The following is a 17,355-nucleotide window of genomic DNA, read 5'->3' on the forward strand; positions in this document are numbered from 1 at the left end:
AAACTTCAACCTAAAACTCACAGCTATGGACACAAACTGGATCACAGACCCAAATACAAAACTATAAAACTTTTGGGGAAAAAAGAAAATCTACGTGAGCTTTGCTTTGGCAATGAATTCTTAGACATGGCACCAGACACAGCAGGATCCATCAAATGAAAAAAAAAAAAAAAGGTAAAATCATCCTCCTTCACAACTAAAAACTTTTGTTGTGCAAAAGAACACTGTTACTGGAATGAAAAAAGAAGCTACAGGCTTGAGAAAGTACTCGCACGTCACATATCTGACAAAAGACTTGTATCCAGAATATATGAAGAATTCTCAAAGCTCAATAATAAGAAAATAAACAACATAATTTTTAAAATAGGCAAAACATTTTAATATCCAAATGATGAAAAGATAGTCAACATCTTTAGTCATTAGTGGAATGCAAGTTTTGTTTTGTTTTGTTTTGTTTTTCCTGGGCTGCACTGTGCAGCATATGGGATATTAATTCCCTGACCAGGGATCAAACCCATGCCCCCTGCAGTGGAAGTGCAGAGTCTTAACCACTAGACTGCCAGGGAAGTCCTGGGATGCAAGTTAAAAGCATAATTCAATACCCTAGAGAAGTGAAATAAAAACTTATGTCTACACCAAAAACTTGTCCAGGAATGTTTATAGCAGCTTTACTAATAATTGGCAAAACTCATCAGTAACCCTGATGTCCCTCAATAGGTGAATGACTAAACTGTGAGACATGCATACAACGAAATGCAACCCAATAGTACATAGTTATTGATGCAACAACTCAGATGAATCCCAAAGAAACTACACTGAGGGAAAGAAACCAGTCTTGAAAGATTATTTACTGTATGACTGTTTATATGACATTATCAGAAAGATGAAACTATAGAGATGCAGAATAAATCAGTGGTTGACAGAGGTTAGGGGTGAGGTGAGATAGGACAGACTATAAAGGGATGCACAACGAACTTTTAAGGGGGTGTGATGGAACTGGTCATTATCTTGACCATGGCCATGGTTACACAAATCAATGAATGTGTTAAAAACCATAGAACTGTATACCAAGAGAAAACAAATCAATTTTGCTGTATATTTGAACAAATAAATGTGCTTAATAATTTAAAAATGAAAATATGTGTTCACAAACATACTTGTAAAAGAATGTTCATTGCAGCTTTATTTATAGTAACTGCAAACTAGAAATGAAGGTTCATCGAAAGGAAAATGCCTAATGAATTGCGGTCTATCCATAGAAGAGAATGCTCTACAGCAACAAAAGGGAATGAACTACTAAACCTGCGACATGACGCATCTCAGGGACATTTTGCTGAGTTTAAGAGGGCTGACTCAACAGACTATAGATCATGCGGTTCCATTTTTATGAAGTTCTAGTAAAGGAAACTTGAATCTACAGTGAAAAACATCACAACTGGGGTTGCCTCTAGGTGCAGGGATAACAGGAGAGGGTACAACACACCTATCCAGTGTTTTGAAAATATTCCATGTCTTGACAGGAATGTGGGTCCCATGGGTCTATGCATTTGTCAAATATACTTAAGATCTGTGCCTTTCATTATGTGTACATTTCGCCTTAAAATGTAAATATTAACTCATTTGAGGAGGTTTGCTTTTCACGACGACAGGACTTGGCAACCCTACAGTTACTTTATGTGCATTCCAGACTTGAGCAATAAGTAAATATATGGAGGATAATGGGCCCAGGCCTCTCTGACTAGTGAGAAGAGTGTTGCAAAACTGGAAAGTGGGAGGACTGGAGTGAACCTTCTGGTGCTGGATTAAGATGGAGGTATCGGTATGAAGTCATGGCTTGGATTTGTGGATATACACCCATGCACAAAGGTACACATACATGTAGATGGGTAGGTACGGAAATAAATACAGATATAGATCTTTATGCCTATGTATACGTGTGTGTATTTGCTTTCCAGTTCAGAAGACACCTATACATCAGTAACAATGAGTACAAGTAGCACCCAGATCACCGTTTCTAAATAGCTGTGCTTAAGGAAAACAGGGCTCCCCTTTGACTAAGTCTTAGAAAACCAGCTGATTTTGTGGCTGAGGCAGAGAAAGTACAAAATGAACCTGGAACATCATTCAGTTCCTGAAAGGAAGGAATGCTGCAAGATGTTGGGAAGCATCAAAAAGACACAAGAGCCAGATCAAAGGGGCTGTCACTGGTTGGTGCGAGGACAATCAGAGCATTGAAATAAATAATATTAGCAAAAGATTAAAATCCACTGGATGGAAAAATGAATAAATAATGAATGAATGAATGAAGCAGACGGGAGGGGAGAGAGAGAAAGAAGAAAAGGGAGAAAACAGGAGGAGAGGGGAGGAGAGGAGACTGGACAGAGGAAAGGAAGGGCAGCAGTTGGATGGAGGGGGAAGAGGAGGAGACGATGATAAAGCAAATGGGGCAACATGCGAACAGTTGTGAGTAAAGAGGATGCCAAGAGGCAAATAAAAAGTTTCAAGGTTAAAAAAAAAAAGTTTAATGGAGCTAACGCAAAAGAATATCCTGGAATTTTTTTTTTTAAGTAAGGCATTAGGGGTTTGGGAGTAACATACACACACTACTATATAGAAGATAGATTAACCAGGACTTCCCTGGCAGTCTAATGGTTAAGTCTCCACACTTCCACTGCCAGGGACACGGGTTTGATCCCTGCCTGGGGAACTAAGATCCCACATGCTGCACAGAATGTCAAATAAATAAATAAAATAGATAGTTGACAAAGTCCTACTGTAGAGCACAGGGAACTCTACTCAATATGAATCTTAAAAAGAATATAAAGCAAAAAGTATTAAGTCAAAAGAGAGCAGGATCCTGCCCCACTTATTCAGATGCCTAATACACAGCCTGACATCTTCATTACAGGATGACAAATGCAAATTACCAGGAAAAAAATACTACATTCTTCATTGTCTGAGTAGAACAAGCAGCTGCCAGCATATTTCTCCAGAACTACTTTTCATAAAGAGGCTGATACTCAGAAAATTCATCCCAGATTTTTGTAAACTTTGATACTTATTAAACTTCTTTTCATTAGTGTCTAAACCTTCAGTTATTCCGGGGGTTGGTTCCATGGGTTTGGAGTGCAAAACTTACTTAAGAGCTTTTCAAAAAATATTAACATGGAAATTGCTCTTATCAATCATAAATCTAATAAGACAGTCAAATGATTTTATGCTTTTAGATGATCAAAATAATTAGTCACATAGCTGAGGATGGAAGATGGTTTGGCTAGTAGTCACACAAACACAATGAAATCTAAAACCCAGAATTCTGAGACTGTACCCTTTCTTTTATCTTTTATTTAATGTCTGACCTTCTTAAGGACAAGATCCTTTTCACACCAATAGGACAGGAGAAGTTAAATAGCTCATGGGCTATTTCCTTCAACGCCAGGCTGCTGCAAAACCCCAAGTCCTTCCCTTACCTGTCAGTGCCCTGTGGCAGTGTGTGTGTGTGTGTGTGTGTGTGTGTGTGTGTGTGTGTCTCCCAGGTGGGTGTGAGGTCCCAGGATCAACTGACTGCAAGCTGAGAATTCCATCACGGTCAGACTGGGTCACACCTCCTCCACCCAGCAAGGAGGCATGGATAGTTTACATGGAATAGTTTGGGTGTTAATGACTCTAGAACTCTAAAAAAGACAGATGTTTAAAAGGTACTGGCTTGAAACAGAAAAGGAGAAAAATCTTATATTAATAGAAAACATTAATAAGAGTATTAAAGAAATCACCAGACACAGATTTCAAATCTTGTCTATAAATCGGGTTAACAGGTAGCTCTTTGCACTTAATAATGTGTTTCTAGCTCAGTAAGGATTAACTACAGTTGTTTTTTGTTTTGTTTTGCCATGTGGCTTGTGGGATCTTAGTTCCCTGACCAGGGATTGGACCCAGGCCCTTGGCACTGAAAGCCCAGAGTCTTAACCACCGGACCACCAGGGAATTCCCAGGATTGAGTACGGTTTTAAACTGTAACTATTCTATATTTGTAAGTATTTCCTAGTTGATAACAACTTGACTGTGTATAGTATTTTACAAAGCATATAGATTTCACTTACTTATCAAAGGAGATAGATCTCATTTCCTGAGTTCATAGTCATGCACATTCTGCAGTAATTATCCTTACCATTTATAGATAAAGAGCATGAGACTTAATGAGGCTTCACTAAGATTACACAACTGTAATTGGCCAAGGTAAGAAAAAAAGAAAAACAAATATTGTAGCTTAAAAAACCCCAATCCCATGTTTTGGTTTTGGTTTCTGTCTTGCTATAACTATATCACAAGACCTCCACAGTATTTGCCAAAAGGGACAGGAGGCAATGTGGAGTAGAATTAGCCAAGTGACCTGCAGAGGAGGAGGAGAAAGCCCGCACCAAGGCTTCACGAGGCAGTGAGAGACAGGAGGAAACAATGGTAGATGACTCTAGCATGGCCACCTCCAGCTCCTCCACCAGCTGGTGTGCTCCCACTTCCTCCCCCACAGCTGCTCACACCTCTTGGTTGGAGTCTTCCCCGAGTACAGTGGGTTCTAATCCTCCAATCAGCTCCGCCCTCCTTTCCTTCCAGCCGTCCCCTGCTGAACCTGTTCCACACTGGCTTCTTAAACACACCCAATGTGCCCCTGCCTCAGGGCCTTTGCACCTGCTCTTCCTTCTCTGGAATATTTCCTCCCAAATCCATCTCCTTTCAGGTGGTAATTAAAAAGCCACCTTCTTGTTGAGGCCTTAGATGACCACCCTATTTATTATGTTAACCAGTGGAAATTGCCAATATTGTATCATCTGTTAAAAAAAAGAATGTCAACTGCATGTGGTAAAGTCTAATACAATTTTACTTTCCCTTACAAGCTTCCCTATGTCTCTTCAATGCTTACTATTTTCCCTTGGCCCTCCTCACCATCTAACCTATTCTGATATGTTGTTTGATTTTCTATCTCCTCCACTAGAATATAAGCTCCCCAGGAAGATAAGGATTCTTGTTCACTGTCCTATCCTCAGAGCCTAGAACAGAAACTCGCACATAGTAGGTGCTAAATATTTGCTGTATGAATAAGTTTCATTGGGTTGGAGTGATGGGACTAGGCAAGCTAGATATAAAGTGCTAGAGAAACCGAAGCAAATGGCATGGGATACAATGGGGTACAGGGCACTTTCCCTGGTCGAGATGAGGCAGACACAGGGATGAAGTCAGTACAGAACAGTACAAAGGCTCCATACAACAAAATATCACTAATTAGGACCCTGTACAAGCTGTATATTGTCACCCTGTTTATTTAACTTATATGCAGAGTACATCATGTGAAACGCTGGGCTGGATGAAGCACAAGCTGGAATTAAGACTGCCGGGAGAAATATCAATAACCTCAGATATCCAGATGACGCCACCCTTATGGCAGAAAGTGAAGAGGAACTGAAGAGCCTCTTGATGAAAGTGAAAGAGGAGAGTGGAAAAGCTGGCTTAAAGCTCAACATTCAGAAAACTAAGATCATGGCATCCGGTCCCATCACTTCATGGCAAATAGATAGGGAAACAACGGAAACAGTGACTGACTTTATTTTCTCGGGTTCCAAAATCACTGCAGATGGTGACTGCAGCCATGAAATTAAAGACAGTTCCTCCTTGGAAGAAAAGCTATGACCAACCTAGGCAGCATATTAAAAAGCAGAGACATTACTTTGCCAACAAAGATCTGTCTAGTCAAAGCTATGTTTTTTCCAGTGGTCATGTATGGATGTGAGAGTTGGACTGTAAAGAATGCCGAGTGCCAAATAATCAATGCTTTTGAACTGTGGTGTTGGAGAAGACTCTTGAGAGTCCCTTGGAAAGCAAGGAGATCAAACCAGTCAATCCTAGAGGAAGTCAATCCTGAATATTCATTGGAAGGACTGATGCTGAAGTTGAATATCCAATCCTTTGGCCACCTGATGTGAAGAACTGGCTCATTGGAAAAGACCCTGATGCTGGAAAGATTGAAGGCAAGAGAAGAAGAGGGTGAAAGAGGATGAGATGGTTGGATGGCATCACCGACTGGATGGACATGAGTTTGAGCAAGCTCCAGGAGTTGGTGATGGACAGGGAAGCCAGGCATGCTGCACTCCATGGGGTCAGAAAGAGGCAGACAGAACTGAGCAATTGAACTGAACTGAACATCTTTGCAAGATTCTCCTCACAGTTCTGTACAAGATAACACTTCACCGAAACAAGCTGAAAGGGGAATTCACCAGGGACATTCTTTCTGGTGCAGTTGCTGAGAGGTGGAGTCTCCCTGGGGACTGCCTTCTGCAGGAGAGTTCCTGAAAACTGCAGACAAAGGGAAGAGCTACTAGAACTCTTGGACATACTTGTCATCTGATTTTCCAGTGTTACCTACTCTACCTTTGGGGGAAAAGATACTACCTTTGTCGAAAATGTTTGGGCTAATTGATGTGATCTCCTACCATCTCCTACCATACTAACTCCTCTCTCTCTCTCTCTCTCTCTCTCTCTCTCTCCATTTCAGAAGACATACATTAAAAGAAAAAACATTTTCTCAAAGTAATGTCCCTAATCAAGTATTTCCCAAAGACTCCTGGAGTTTTCTCCTTGGAAGCCCATACCAGCCACAGCGCCTGAAAGTGACGTCCTAACAGGAACCAGCCCAGGAGAATCTGGGTCCCCATCCCAGCTCTACTGCTTAACCAACTGCATGGCTTTGGGCAAATCACGTGACTGCACTTTCTCATCTTTACAATGAGTCTAAAATCTATGCTAACAATTTGTGAAGAGTAAATCAATAAACATGAGATCACATCATGAGGAATAAAGTACAAGATGCACTTCTATTAAGATGATGTTATGACATAACTTTGGGCCTCACTGATATGTAGAAACTAAGAGCACTAACAGTAGTTCAGTGCTTCCTCTGACTGTAGCAGTAGGAAGATGGGAAAGAGCCACACAGTATTCAATTCTGTGCCTATTCCTCACCAGTTCTGAAGTATCCGTTACTTTTCTATGTTCAAGCAAGACCTTCTCCTCCAGTGTATCTGTAGCTCTAATGGAAAACCCAACCACTGAGTCCCTCTCCTGAAATGAAAAGTTCTTTAGTCTCAGATCTGAAACATGCAAGGACAGGACATCTTGCCTGGAAACAAATCCTTTCTTCTAAACATTTTAAATTTCCCTATTTTTCTTTCATAAGCACAAACCTTTCAAGCCTCTTAACAGGATGCTTCTTGCCTTTCAAAAAAACACTGAAAATTACCAAGGGAAGTTCCAGAAGCATCTGGGGAGCTCTAGGTCCCTATGAACTTTGTGCCTGATTACTTTTTCAACCATCCCGCAGACCACAAAAGGGGAACAGATTATCAATTGCCGCTCAGGGTGCCTACAAACTAATGCCTGACATGTAACTCTCTTCTTGTTATCTGAAAATATCCAGAGGACAAAGAACAAGTCTATGAAAAAAATAAGGCAATTATGGTTCACACTGAGCTGTATCAATACTGTACTGTATTTGTGAAGTCTCATGACATAGAATGGATTATCATTTTGATAGGATCCATCAGTGAGTCCCTGAGCAGATGTTCATTTCTGCCTGCTCAATGTCAAGCTCTGTGCTAAACAGGGATGAGACTGACAGGTCCTCCTTTATAGACCTCAGACTAGTGGATGAGCCAGGTCCACCAACAACCCATCATGTGAGACCTAAGGTGGTTGGACCTGGAAGAGCAGCTATAGTGTTGGAAAAGAGAGGGATATGAGAAGGAAGTGAGGGCAGCTGGAATTAAACAGAATTTTCTTCATCAAATCCATCAGTTATTTCTTGTCATGTTTTTATCTTACTGTCTACATGATGAACAATCTATTGCCTAATATTTGAAGAAGCTGTAGGCATATTTATGAAAGTATTAAAATATATAACATTATGGTGCATCCCTCCAATAATGATAATTTCTCACTATATTAGAAAAGATATGATTTTAAGCCTTTCCTTATATTGAATGGAGACCAAGTGGCACAGATGTAGTAGCTGGCTTATTTCTGCATCAGAATATTTTTCATTCAATTAAGTTCCACTTAAAAATAAAATGCAGGTCTCCTCAGTCTCTGAACTCTCACTCTTTGAAGATTTGCCATAATCATCTACTAATTGACATAAAATTCATTACCCAAACCTACTAAACAAACCTGCTGTAAGTTGCATGCAAGAATATGTTCAAGTCATGTATCCTCGGGTGAAAGGATATGGTTGGCTGCTGTTGTAGCTCAGGTGTTCTCACAGAGTAGTGCCTAGAGCTCCTGTTTAAACACTGTATGCTTTATAGATATCCTCTCTCCCACCTTATGCAGTAAAAGGTATTCTAATAAAGTAGAGGAACTAATGAAGGAGATGGGTAAGTCTAAGAGGCCCAAAGAAGCGCATGCACTACAAGAAACAGTGAAGTGTTTGATAGAGCACATTAAGAATTTTGAATGGCTGTTAGTCTTAAACTTGGCCATGCATGTGTCCCTAACTCCTATGAACCATAAATATAGTGATGATTATGTACAAGAAATTTGAGATTCTGCAAAAAAAAAAAAAAATCTTGCTGGGGCACATGAGTGTGATGGTGGCATGAGCAGACCTGGGACACAATTACAAACTCGGTCATGTGTTAGCAAGAGTTGTAGGGCACCAAGCAAAGGGAATGCAAACAGACTGCCACCACGAGCTCTGGTTTTCATCCTGTGGCTCTGTGTGTAGCTTTAGACAATGGTTCCTCACCAAACACTTCTGAGCTCTCCTGCCAGAAAGGGAAGATTCTCCCCTGTTCCTCAGATCCAGACACAGATGAACCTCAGACATTTCCTGTTTAACTCAGTTCTTTACCAGCTCTTTCTTCCTTACCTCATTCCATCACCAAAGCCTAACAGAGACCACAGCCTCCAGCTCCCTCCTCCCCCCACCAGACCTCACACAAACATGCCTTCTATCAGAAGAATCCTCTCAAAGCATCATCTTGTTTATTTTATTTTGCTAACTTTTACTGCATCTAGTGCTCATCTTTAATGTATTATTTTGCTATTTACATCTCCACGTATACTACAATGTAGAAGGAATATGTAACCCAGTCTCAATATCCTACACTGAGCAATGTCTACTACTATGGTTTACTACATATAAAATATCTACTAATGAGTTTATCAAATATGAAGTGACTAGATAGTATTGTAAACAATTTCTATTTTGTAAAAATTCTTGGTAGATTGTTAAATAGGCGAATCAAGGGGTTTTAGTGATATTTAGCAAGTTGGCATTTTCCTATAGGTTAGGAGTGCATTTTTATTTTTCCCAGTCAAAATAATGGAATTACTCCCTTTGTTCTATGAAAATTTGTTAACAAACAAATGGTAAAGAATAGATTAGATTCACAAAAAAGAGGGACACCTGTATAATAGCAGTCACTACAATGCTTATTTTGTTCTTCTACCATTTAAAGTGTTTCAAGAAAAAGAAGCAATCAAGTCTATGTGTACAGGTTTTGTCTTAATTTGAAAGTAATTAAATGTCTGTGTCAGTTAAGGTTGCTCTGTTTATTGCTTTATTTCTTTTATAGAAAGCCAATTACTTGTATTTATATTCAGTTAGAAAAAATATGAATTATACTAGCTGAGAAAGGAAATTCAAACTAGTAGATTGCTCATCTGGATTCAATTGTTTTTGTTTTTTTTCCATTTTGATGGAAAAATAGACATAGATGTGATTTCTCTTGTTTCAGTTTTGTTGGATAAAAGTGTACCCTAGTTCCCCATTACTTACAACATTAGCCTCTCACCTGTGGTCCTCAGATGGCCTATCTTCACCCGAATTTGGGACCAATGGACCAGCTCCATTAGACGCATTTATACTGAAAAAGCCCTGCAGAAAAATCGGCATTTTAGATACTTAAAATGTACTTACACAGTAAAAACATATGACATATTTGTATAGGTTGTAGTAAATTTGAAAATCCAACTCATCTGTATATCATTGTGAGAAAGGCACTCGATTTTACAGACATGAAAATTGAGGATTCGAGAGCTAGGATGATTTGGTTAAAAATGTACAACTAGCAGATGCAGGATCAAGGTAGGTCCACTTCAAAGTTGAACTCTTGAGTTCACCACCCTTCCACTGCTACACAGCCACCCTGGGAACAAAGTCTTCCTCCAAAAAAGTCCTCTTTTCTCCAAGATTCGTTCTTTGAAATGACCACTAATATGAAACAAATATCCCAGAAACCCAGAGAAAAACTGGCATAGGTCACAAACAGAGATCCTTGTGCCAAGAGGGAGCCCAGGGTGAGGGCACCATCTCAAATGAGATTTTTCTTTCTCAGATGAGGAAGTAGATTTGGGGATTGTTGATGTTTTAGTCACTCAGTCATGTCTGACTCTTTGTGACCCCTTGGACTGTAGTCTACCAGGCTCCTCTCTCCATGGGATTTCCCAGGCAAGAATACTGGAGTGGGTTGCCATTTCCTCCTCCAGGGGCTCTTCCCGACCCAAGGATCGAACCCACGTCTTCTGCATTGGCAGGCAGATTCTCTACCGTTGAGCCACCTCTAAATGGGATGTCTGCCTTCTCATGGCAAATATGAGAGCTCAAATCCCAAAGAACTGTTGAAGAGGGATACTGAATGGGGCCAAGAGACTCAGCAACTTACTTCAATTGCTTTTCTCTTGACCAATTTTCTTACTGTCTTAACTTTAGGGGGAAAAAAAAAGATCACGTAGATCACTATTCTAAATTGAGTGTAAAGAAGTCTCTCACAGCTTCTGAAATGTGGTCAGTTAAAGCCCAGATTTTAAACCAGAGAGGAAAAGTAAAGCAGATCTTTTGCCCCCTCTGGGTTGTAATGATACTAATAATAATGATAAAAATGACGATGATGATCATGACTGTAAGGACTCATATTTACTGAGTGCTAACCATATACCAAGGGATGTCTTATTTGCACTTCACAACAACCCTCAAAGAGGTACTGTTTTCGCCATTTATAGAAAAAGAACCTGAGGCTAAAAGATGTAAGTGACTTGGGTAGGGTCTTATAGATAGTAAGAAAGGTTGTGAACTCTGGATCCAGAGGCCTCTCATGTAACGCAGCTGAATGTATTGTATGTTACAACGTCATCACAATGTTAACAACTTTGTCTAGTCATATGACGGTCTTTGTTCCCTGGAATTCTCCATGCGAGTTACTACCTCAAGACTTTTACAACTGTTGAACCCTCTACTTGGACTGCCTTCCTTCCTTTCCTGGGTTGGCATCTTACCGTTATTCATAGTCTCTGTTCAAAAGGCATGTCGTCAGAGAGAGACCTTCCCTGACACTCTACTGGACTCCCACTCCCACCAGTCATTAGCACACAATTCTGTTTTATCATCTCCATGACATCTGTTAAGGTTACTTGTCTACTGTTTTTCCAGCACCGAGCACAGTGCCTGGCACATAGTGGGTGCTTGCTAAGTACGTCACTTGGCAAATAACTCATTAGTCTGAACCAATCAGATGAATCTAAAGACTAAAGATTTCTCCTTTTTTTTGTTGTTTTTTTGAGACAGAATCTGGGAATTTTCTATTAGAAAGATACTAAGTGAGCAACGGGCAGACAGAAGAGCTGCTTCAAAACTCACCTGGTGACAGAGCCTTCTTTTATCTACCTGCCAAAATGATGACTTCTCTTACTATGTCCCAGCCCCCAGACCCTGTATACCTGTTTAATATTATATCAAAACCACTTGTGAATGAGTGTGCATCTCTTTGGGGTGTTCATCTTCTGAAACACAGGAGCTGGTCTTTTCTCACTCACATATCCTAACACAACCCTCTGCACACACTGGGTGCTGTAGCAGTGCTGTCCAGCAGCTGAGAGACCAAAGATGACATGTCCCTTTAAAGGAAGCCTGCATTGCCACACGGGGGAGACACACACCCAACATACTTACCTGTAGAGTCTGAGCTCTAAGGACACAAATGGTCCCCACCAGGTAAAAGGAATCCTCCAAAGGAATATTTACGGCAGGTGACCCACTGACATGTCTGGGGAAGATGCTAAGGAACAGCAAAGGAGACTCTAAGGGAGAGAGAGACACACAAGTGACAATCTAATAGAAAGGCGGGCCAGGTACACAAAAGAACAGTCACCTGTCCCATCCGTGTGCCATTTATCAACCCATTGAGAATTTTCAGAATTCTGAACCACCAATTTTTCCTGTCTTCCTTCCATTCCAACCCCCCTCCCCACCCTGGTCTCCACCAGAACATGGAGTAATTACTGGGAAATAATTGTGAGTTCAGGATGATTTTTCAGTCTTCCAATCTTACCTCGTAAATGGACATTTTAACTCCAAAAGAAATTTGCTCCTCTTATTTATGCAGACCATGTGGGTATCAAATATGTGTAATTTGTATGTACATGGAATCAAGTATTTTTTAAGGTATTTGACTTTTAGTTTCCAAGGCATGTGACAAAGATACCTGACAACCACTGTGTGAGCTAATTTTCATTCTTTACTTACCCATTCATTCATTTGTTGTATTTTCAGACCTCAGTAGCAAAGAACTGAGTTAATTATATTCTTAGTTCATGGCATATTATGAACACAGATAAAATTCCCACTCTCATTTTTATTTATTTTTTCTCTCTGTCCCTTTCCCACCCACAGGCACACACTATTATCTACCACCTTTAACATGTGGTCAAACATACCACCTTGTCCAATATGTGCTAAGTTGCTTCAGTGGTGTCCAACTCTTTGCGGTCCCACAGACTGTAGCCCACCAGGCTCCTCTGTCCATGGGATTTTCCAGGCAAGAATACAAGTGGATTGCTGTGCCCTCCTCCAGGGGATCTTCCCAACCCAGGGATAGAACCCACATCTCTTATGTCTCCTGCATTGGCAGATGGCTTCTTTACCACTAGCGCCACCTGGGAAGCCCCAGTCAAATATGTACCCTGGTTCTATGTACTATTATGCTTTCACAATTTACAAAAGTTGTCTTGTGCTATAGATCTCATTGTTTCTCAATGAACAACATGGTTTTAAGATCTAACTGTGGGGTATTATGTGTATCTAGAGTTCATTGGTTTTAACTACTATAAAGTTTTCTATATTGTATATTTCCCCCACATTTTACTTGTTCATTTCCCTAATGATTACACCTAGGCTGTGTCTCCAACTCCCTCCTAGTACAAACAACACTATGACATACACAGTGCGAGTCCCCTGAGACACAGATCTCTGCAGCTTCACCTCTGTGGTATCTCCGTCCAGTGATAGGATTACTGAGTTACAAGATAACTGACTTAAGTTCACTCTGTTTTCCAGGACCGCTTCATGAGCTTACATCCCTCTAGACACTGTATTAGTGTTTTCATTTCTCACACCCTCACCGATATTTGGTATTATTCACACTCTTAATTGTTGCTGTTCTGATGTGTGTACATTGCTACTCATTGGTTTTTCAATTTTTCATTCTTTACTTACTAGTGAGTTTGGACATCTTTTCACATATTTGTTGGGCTATTTACTTCAGATTCAAGCCCTAGATCTTTGAATGGTCCCAAGACAGTGTTTATATTAATTTATCAGCATTTGGTTCCTGAAACCTTGAGAATTTCAAATTCTGATCCTATATTCACATTAAGACACACAGATTTGGGTTTTGATTTCCTCTAAATAATACATATTTTTCCATTCAAACTCTGAGAGAGATAACACACTTATTCTTCATCTAAGCCAATGGGCAGAATTTTACTGATCATTTTAAGTCTCTAAGTTTTCTGTGTTGGTCCTGGAACAAGTGTTAGTACTCCAGTCAATGGAATCAATGTATGACTTAAAAATCACTTAGGCCCAGCACAAAATCAACTCCTTCTTATCACTGTGTCCTGTACTTTATCCTTTCTTTTAAGGTTGTCTATGCAATAAACTCCTTAGGTCATGTTGAAACGATAATTTTTTTGTTTTTTGTAAGAAAGAGCCATCCTTATCAGCTCAGTCTACCATATTACCATGTGACCTCACCTTGTAAATTTTGCTATAACTTTTTAAAGTCTAATTAATGTTTGTGGTCCACCAAAACCTGTGATCACAGGGGTAGCAGAGAGAGTGCCAACAGTAGAAGGGCATTCATATTACCAGTGAAGGGCTGCATAACTCATGAATTTCATATAAATAAGATTAAAAACTCTATTGATTACCATTAGAAACATCTTTCACAGTCAGGATGACTTTAACATATTCATAAGCAGAGGTGTTACTGGATTCAGTGTCTCCTCTTTTGAAATGACAGCAAAAGTCAATGTGCTTTCCAACTGAAAAAAAAACAGACACAAAACAAATTTAATTTGTATTTAACTATATTCTGAAGGACTATTTCATATTACTATTGTCTTACTTGGACTAGATTTCTAAAATATTATTTTCTTTTCATGAATATTAGCACTTGCATAGCTATCTATGTTGTATCTATAGAGTGGTTCAGTTCAGTTCAGTTGTTCAGTCGTGTCCGACTCTTTGCGACCCCATGTACTGCAGCACGCCAGGGCTCCCTGTCCATCACCGACTCCCGGAGTTTACTCAAACTCATGTCCATTGAGTCGGTGATGCCATCCAACCGTCTCATCCTCTGTCATCCCCTTCTCCTCCTGCCTTCAATCTTTCCTCTACCCCTATAGAGTGGGGTATCACCTAAAACATAATTTACATAATACTAATGCAATTATACAAAAGCTGAAAAACTCAAGGTTCATGATAAAGAACAAGATTTAATAGTGGAGAGAGTTTAATATTAGAAATAAAATTTGAGAAATTATAAGTTAAATTAATATATGATCGACAGCTATATTGGCTTTAATGTCTTTATTTTTATTATTCCTCTAAATGATTGTTATCTGTCTCTTAAAATCTAAGCATTTACTATTTGAAAAAAAATCTGTACCTGAACTGGACACAGGAAGGCTGAAAGCCATCTTTGAAAATACTTCCTTTTTCTCATCATCCGGCAGAAGGCTTAAGAAGCTTTTACCCATGATGTCATTCTCAAGAGGGAAAGAGGGAATCAATTTTGTTATATGCATTACTGACATTTAATTTCTCTATCTCCTTAGCTCCATTAAGCTTATCACCTGCCCCACCTCAGCCATCTTATAGTCAGACCTGTTAAACTTCTAAAGTCTCAATTCACATTGACCCATTCTATGACCATCACCTCCTACCTTCCCAGTGTGTTCGTGCAAGTATTTGTTTATTTGGCTGTGCTAGGTCTTAACTGTGGTATGTGGGCTCTTTGCTCTTCCTTCCACCATGACAGGCCCCCTGCATTGGGAGCTCGAAGTCTTAGCCAGTGAACCACCGGGAAAGTCCCTCAAAAGTATTTTAAATAGCACCAATTCCCTGACATTCTCTTCCTGTCTTTTTTTACACTACTTATCACTACCTGACATCATAGTCATAGGTATAAAATATACAATATAAAATAAAATAACGGATAGGGTTCCTCAATAAAATATAACTTGCATTAAAAGAGAGACCTTGACTGGCTCATTTACTGCTACATGCTCAACACCTAAAACACAGTCTGGCATGAGTGAGCACCAATAAATATTAGTTGGATGAATGAATAATGCCATACCATGTAGTTGAAATGTGGTGACATGAATTAACTGAATATCAAACATTAAGTAAAGAGTTTTTAATGTGATAGAAACAAAATAATAAGCAAGTACCCTTTGTAGTTTAATGATAGCTTTGAGTGATGAACTACAAATTAAAATGATTTTAATTGATTAATATTAATAATCTACAGTCAAAATTCAGATATATATTTTTATGGTCCATTTGTATAAGCCAGCCTACGAATTGCCCAATGCTCAAATTAGCAGATGAATCCTGTCTCAATCAAGAAAAATCTTGGCTCAATTCAGAGCAGAAATATAACCCTAGTTTAGCAAGGAAAACATGAATTAATAGGCAATAGGTTTTGACAATGAAAGTCACATAGCAAGAAACTGACTTTTCAAAAGAAAAGGATGTTTTTCTTTCAACTTAACTTTTTCAATGAAAATACCTTATTGATTTAGTTATAAAATACACTTTAGGTACCAAACCAAGTTATCTATGATCAGTAGAGACCACTCATTCATTCCTTCACCTGATTAACAACTGCTGCATGCCAGAACATTGCTTTTGGTAATGTATTTCCCCCTACCTCCCATCTTTGCCCCCTGAGGGTGGCAGGGCAGCAGCATACCAAAGAGACATGCTGCTGAATTCCAGAGGCGCCCAGGTGAGTAAGACCCCTTGTGGACCCTATCAAAAGTGAGCAGTTTTTTGATCATGTACATTCTCTTGGATGGAAATAGCAGCCGTAAGTTACTTATTAATTAACTACATTCTTTAAGGAAGGTGACAGTGACAATGCATGCTTGAGCATGCTCAGTCGTTAAGCTGTGTCCAACTCTTTGCAACCCCATGGACTGCAGCACATGAGTCCTCTGTCCTCCACTGTCTCCTGGAGCTTGCTCAAACTCATGTCCATCCAGTCAGTGATGCCATCCAACCATCTCATCCTCTTTCACCCCTTCTCCTCCTGCCTTCAGTCTTTCCAGCATCAGGGTCTTTTCCAATGAGCCAGTTCTTCGCATCAGGTGGCCAAAGGATTGGAGCTTCAGCTTCAGCATCAGTCCTTCCAATGAAAATTCAGGACTGATTTCCTTTAGGATGGACTGGTTTGATCTCTTGCAGTCCAAAGGACTCTCGAGTGTTTTCTCCAAAACCACATTTCAAAAGCATCAATTCTTTGGCACTCAGCTTTCTTTATGCTTCAACTCTCACATCCATACATGACTACTGGAAAAACCACAGCTTTGACTAGATGGACCTTTGATTTTTAATGAAATTGTAGATTCCTGGAGCTGGGCAGATGCTCCAGAAATGGCTTGATCTCCATATTTATATGAGATGGGTGATTTATAAAATGAAATTTTAAATCAAAGCTTGGGGAAAAAAATCACATGCTGTTAAAAACTAAGAGTTAGGATTTCAACAGAAGTGTGAAACTGTGCCCCAGGTATGGTCCTTTTCAACCCTGTTTTAAAATAATATGGGCTTCCTTTGTGGCTCAGCGGGTAAAGAATCCGCCTGCAAGGCAGGAGATTTGGGTTCGATCCCTGGGTTGGGAAGATCCCCTGGAGAAGGGGAAGGCTACCCACTCTAGCATTCTGGCCTAGAGAATTTCATGGACTATATAGTCCATGAGGTCACAAAGAGTCGGACACGACTGAGTGACTTTCACTTTCACT

General features: G+C 39.8%; 1 protein-coding gene across 14 annotated transcripts in view; it reads right to left on the reverse strand.

The window, feature by feature from the left end:
* PASD1 (PAS domain containing repressor 1) overlaps nucleotides 1–17,355 on the reverse strand; it is a 121,320-nt gene that overhangs the window by 36,310 nt on the left and 67,655 nt on the right. For all 14 annotated transcript variants that reach the window (XM_081564596.1, XM_081564589.1, XM_081564600.1 and 11 more), the window contains 4 exons: nucleotides 14,994–15,093; nucleotides 14,254–14,367; nucleotides 11,996–12,123; nucleotides 9,843–9,925 (listed from right to left, as the gene is read on the reverse strand). In XM_081564596.1, the coding sequence (XP_081420722.1) occupies nucleotides 9,843–9,925; nucleotides 11,996–12,123; nucleotides 14,254–14,367; nucleotides 14,994–15,093 (425 nt within the window). The remainder of the gene's footprint in view (nucleotides 1–9,842; nucleotides 9,926–11,995; nucleotides 12,124–14,253; nucleotides 14,368–14,993; nucleotides 15,094–17,355) is intronic.

This window comes from Giraffa tippelskirchi, chromosome X (assembly GCF_054371585.1).
Source record: "Giraffa tippelskirchi isolate mGirTip1 chromosome X, T2T-mGirTip1v1.2.pri, whole genome shotgun sequence".
Taxonomy (NCBI): domain Eukaryota; kingdom Metazoa; phylum Chordata; class Mammalia; order Artiodactyla; family Giraffidae; genus Giraffa; species Giraffa tippelskirchi.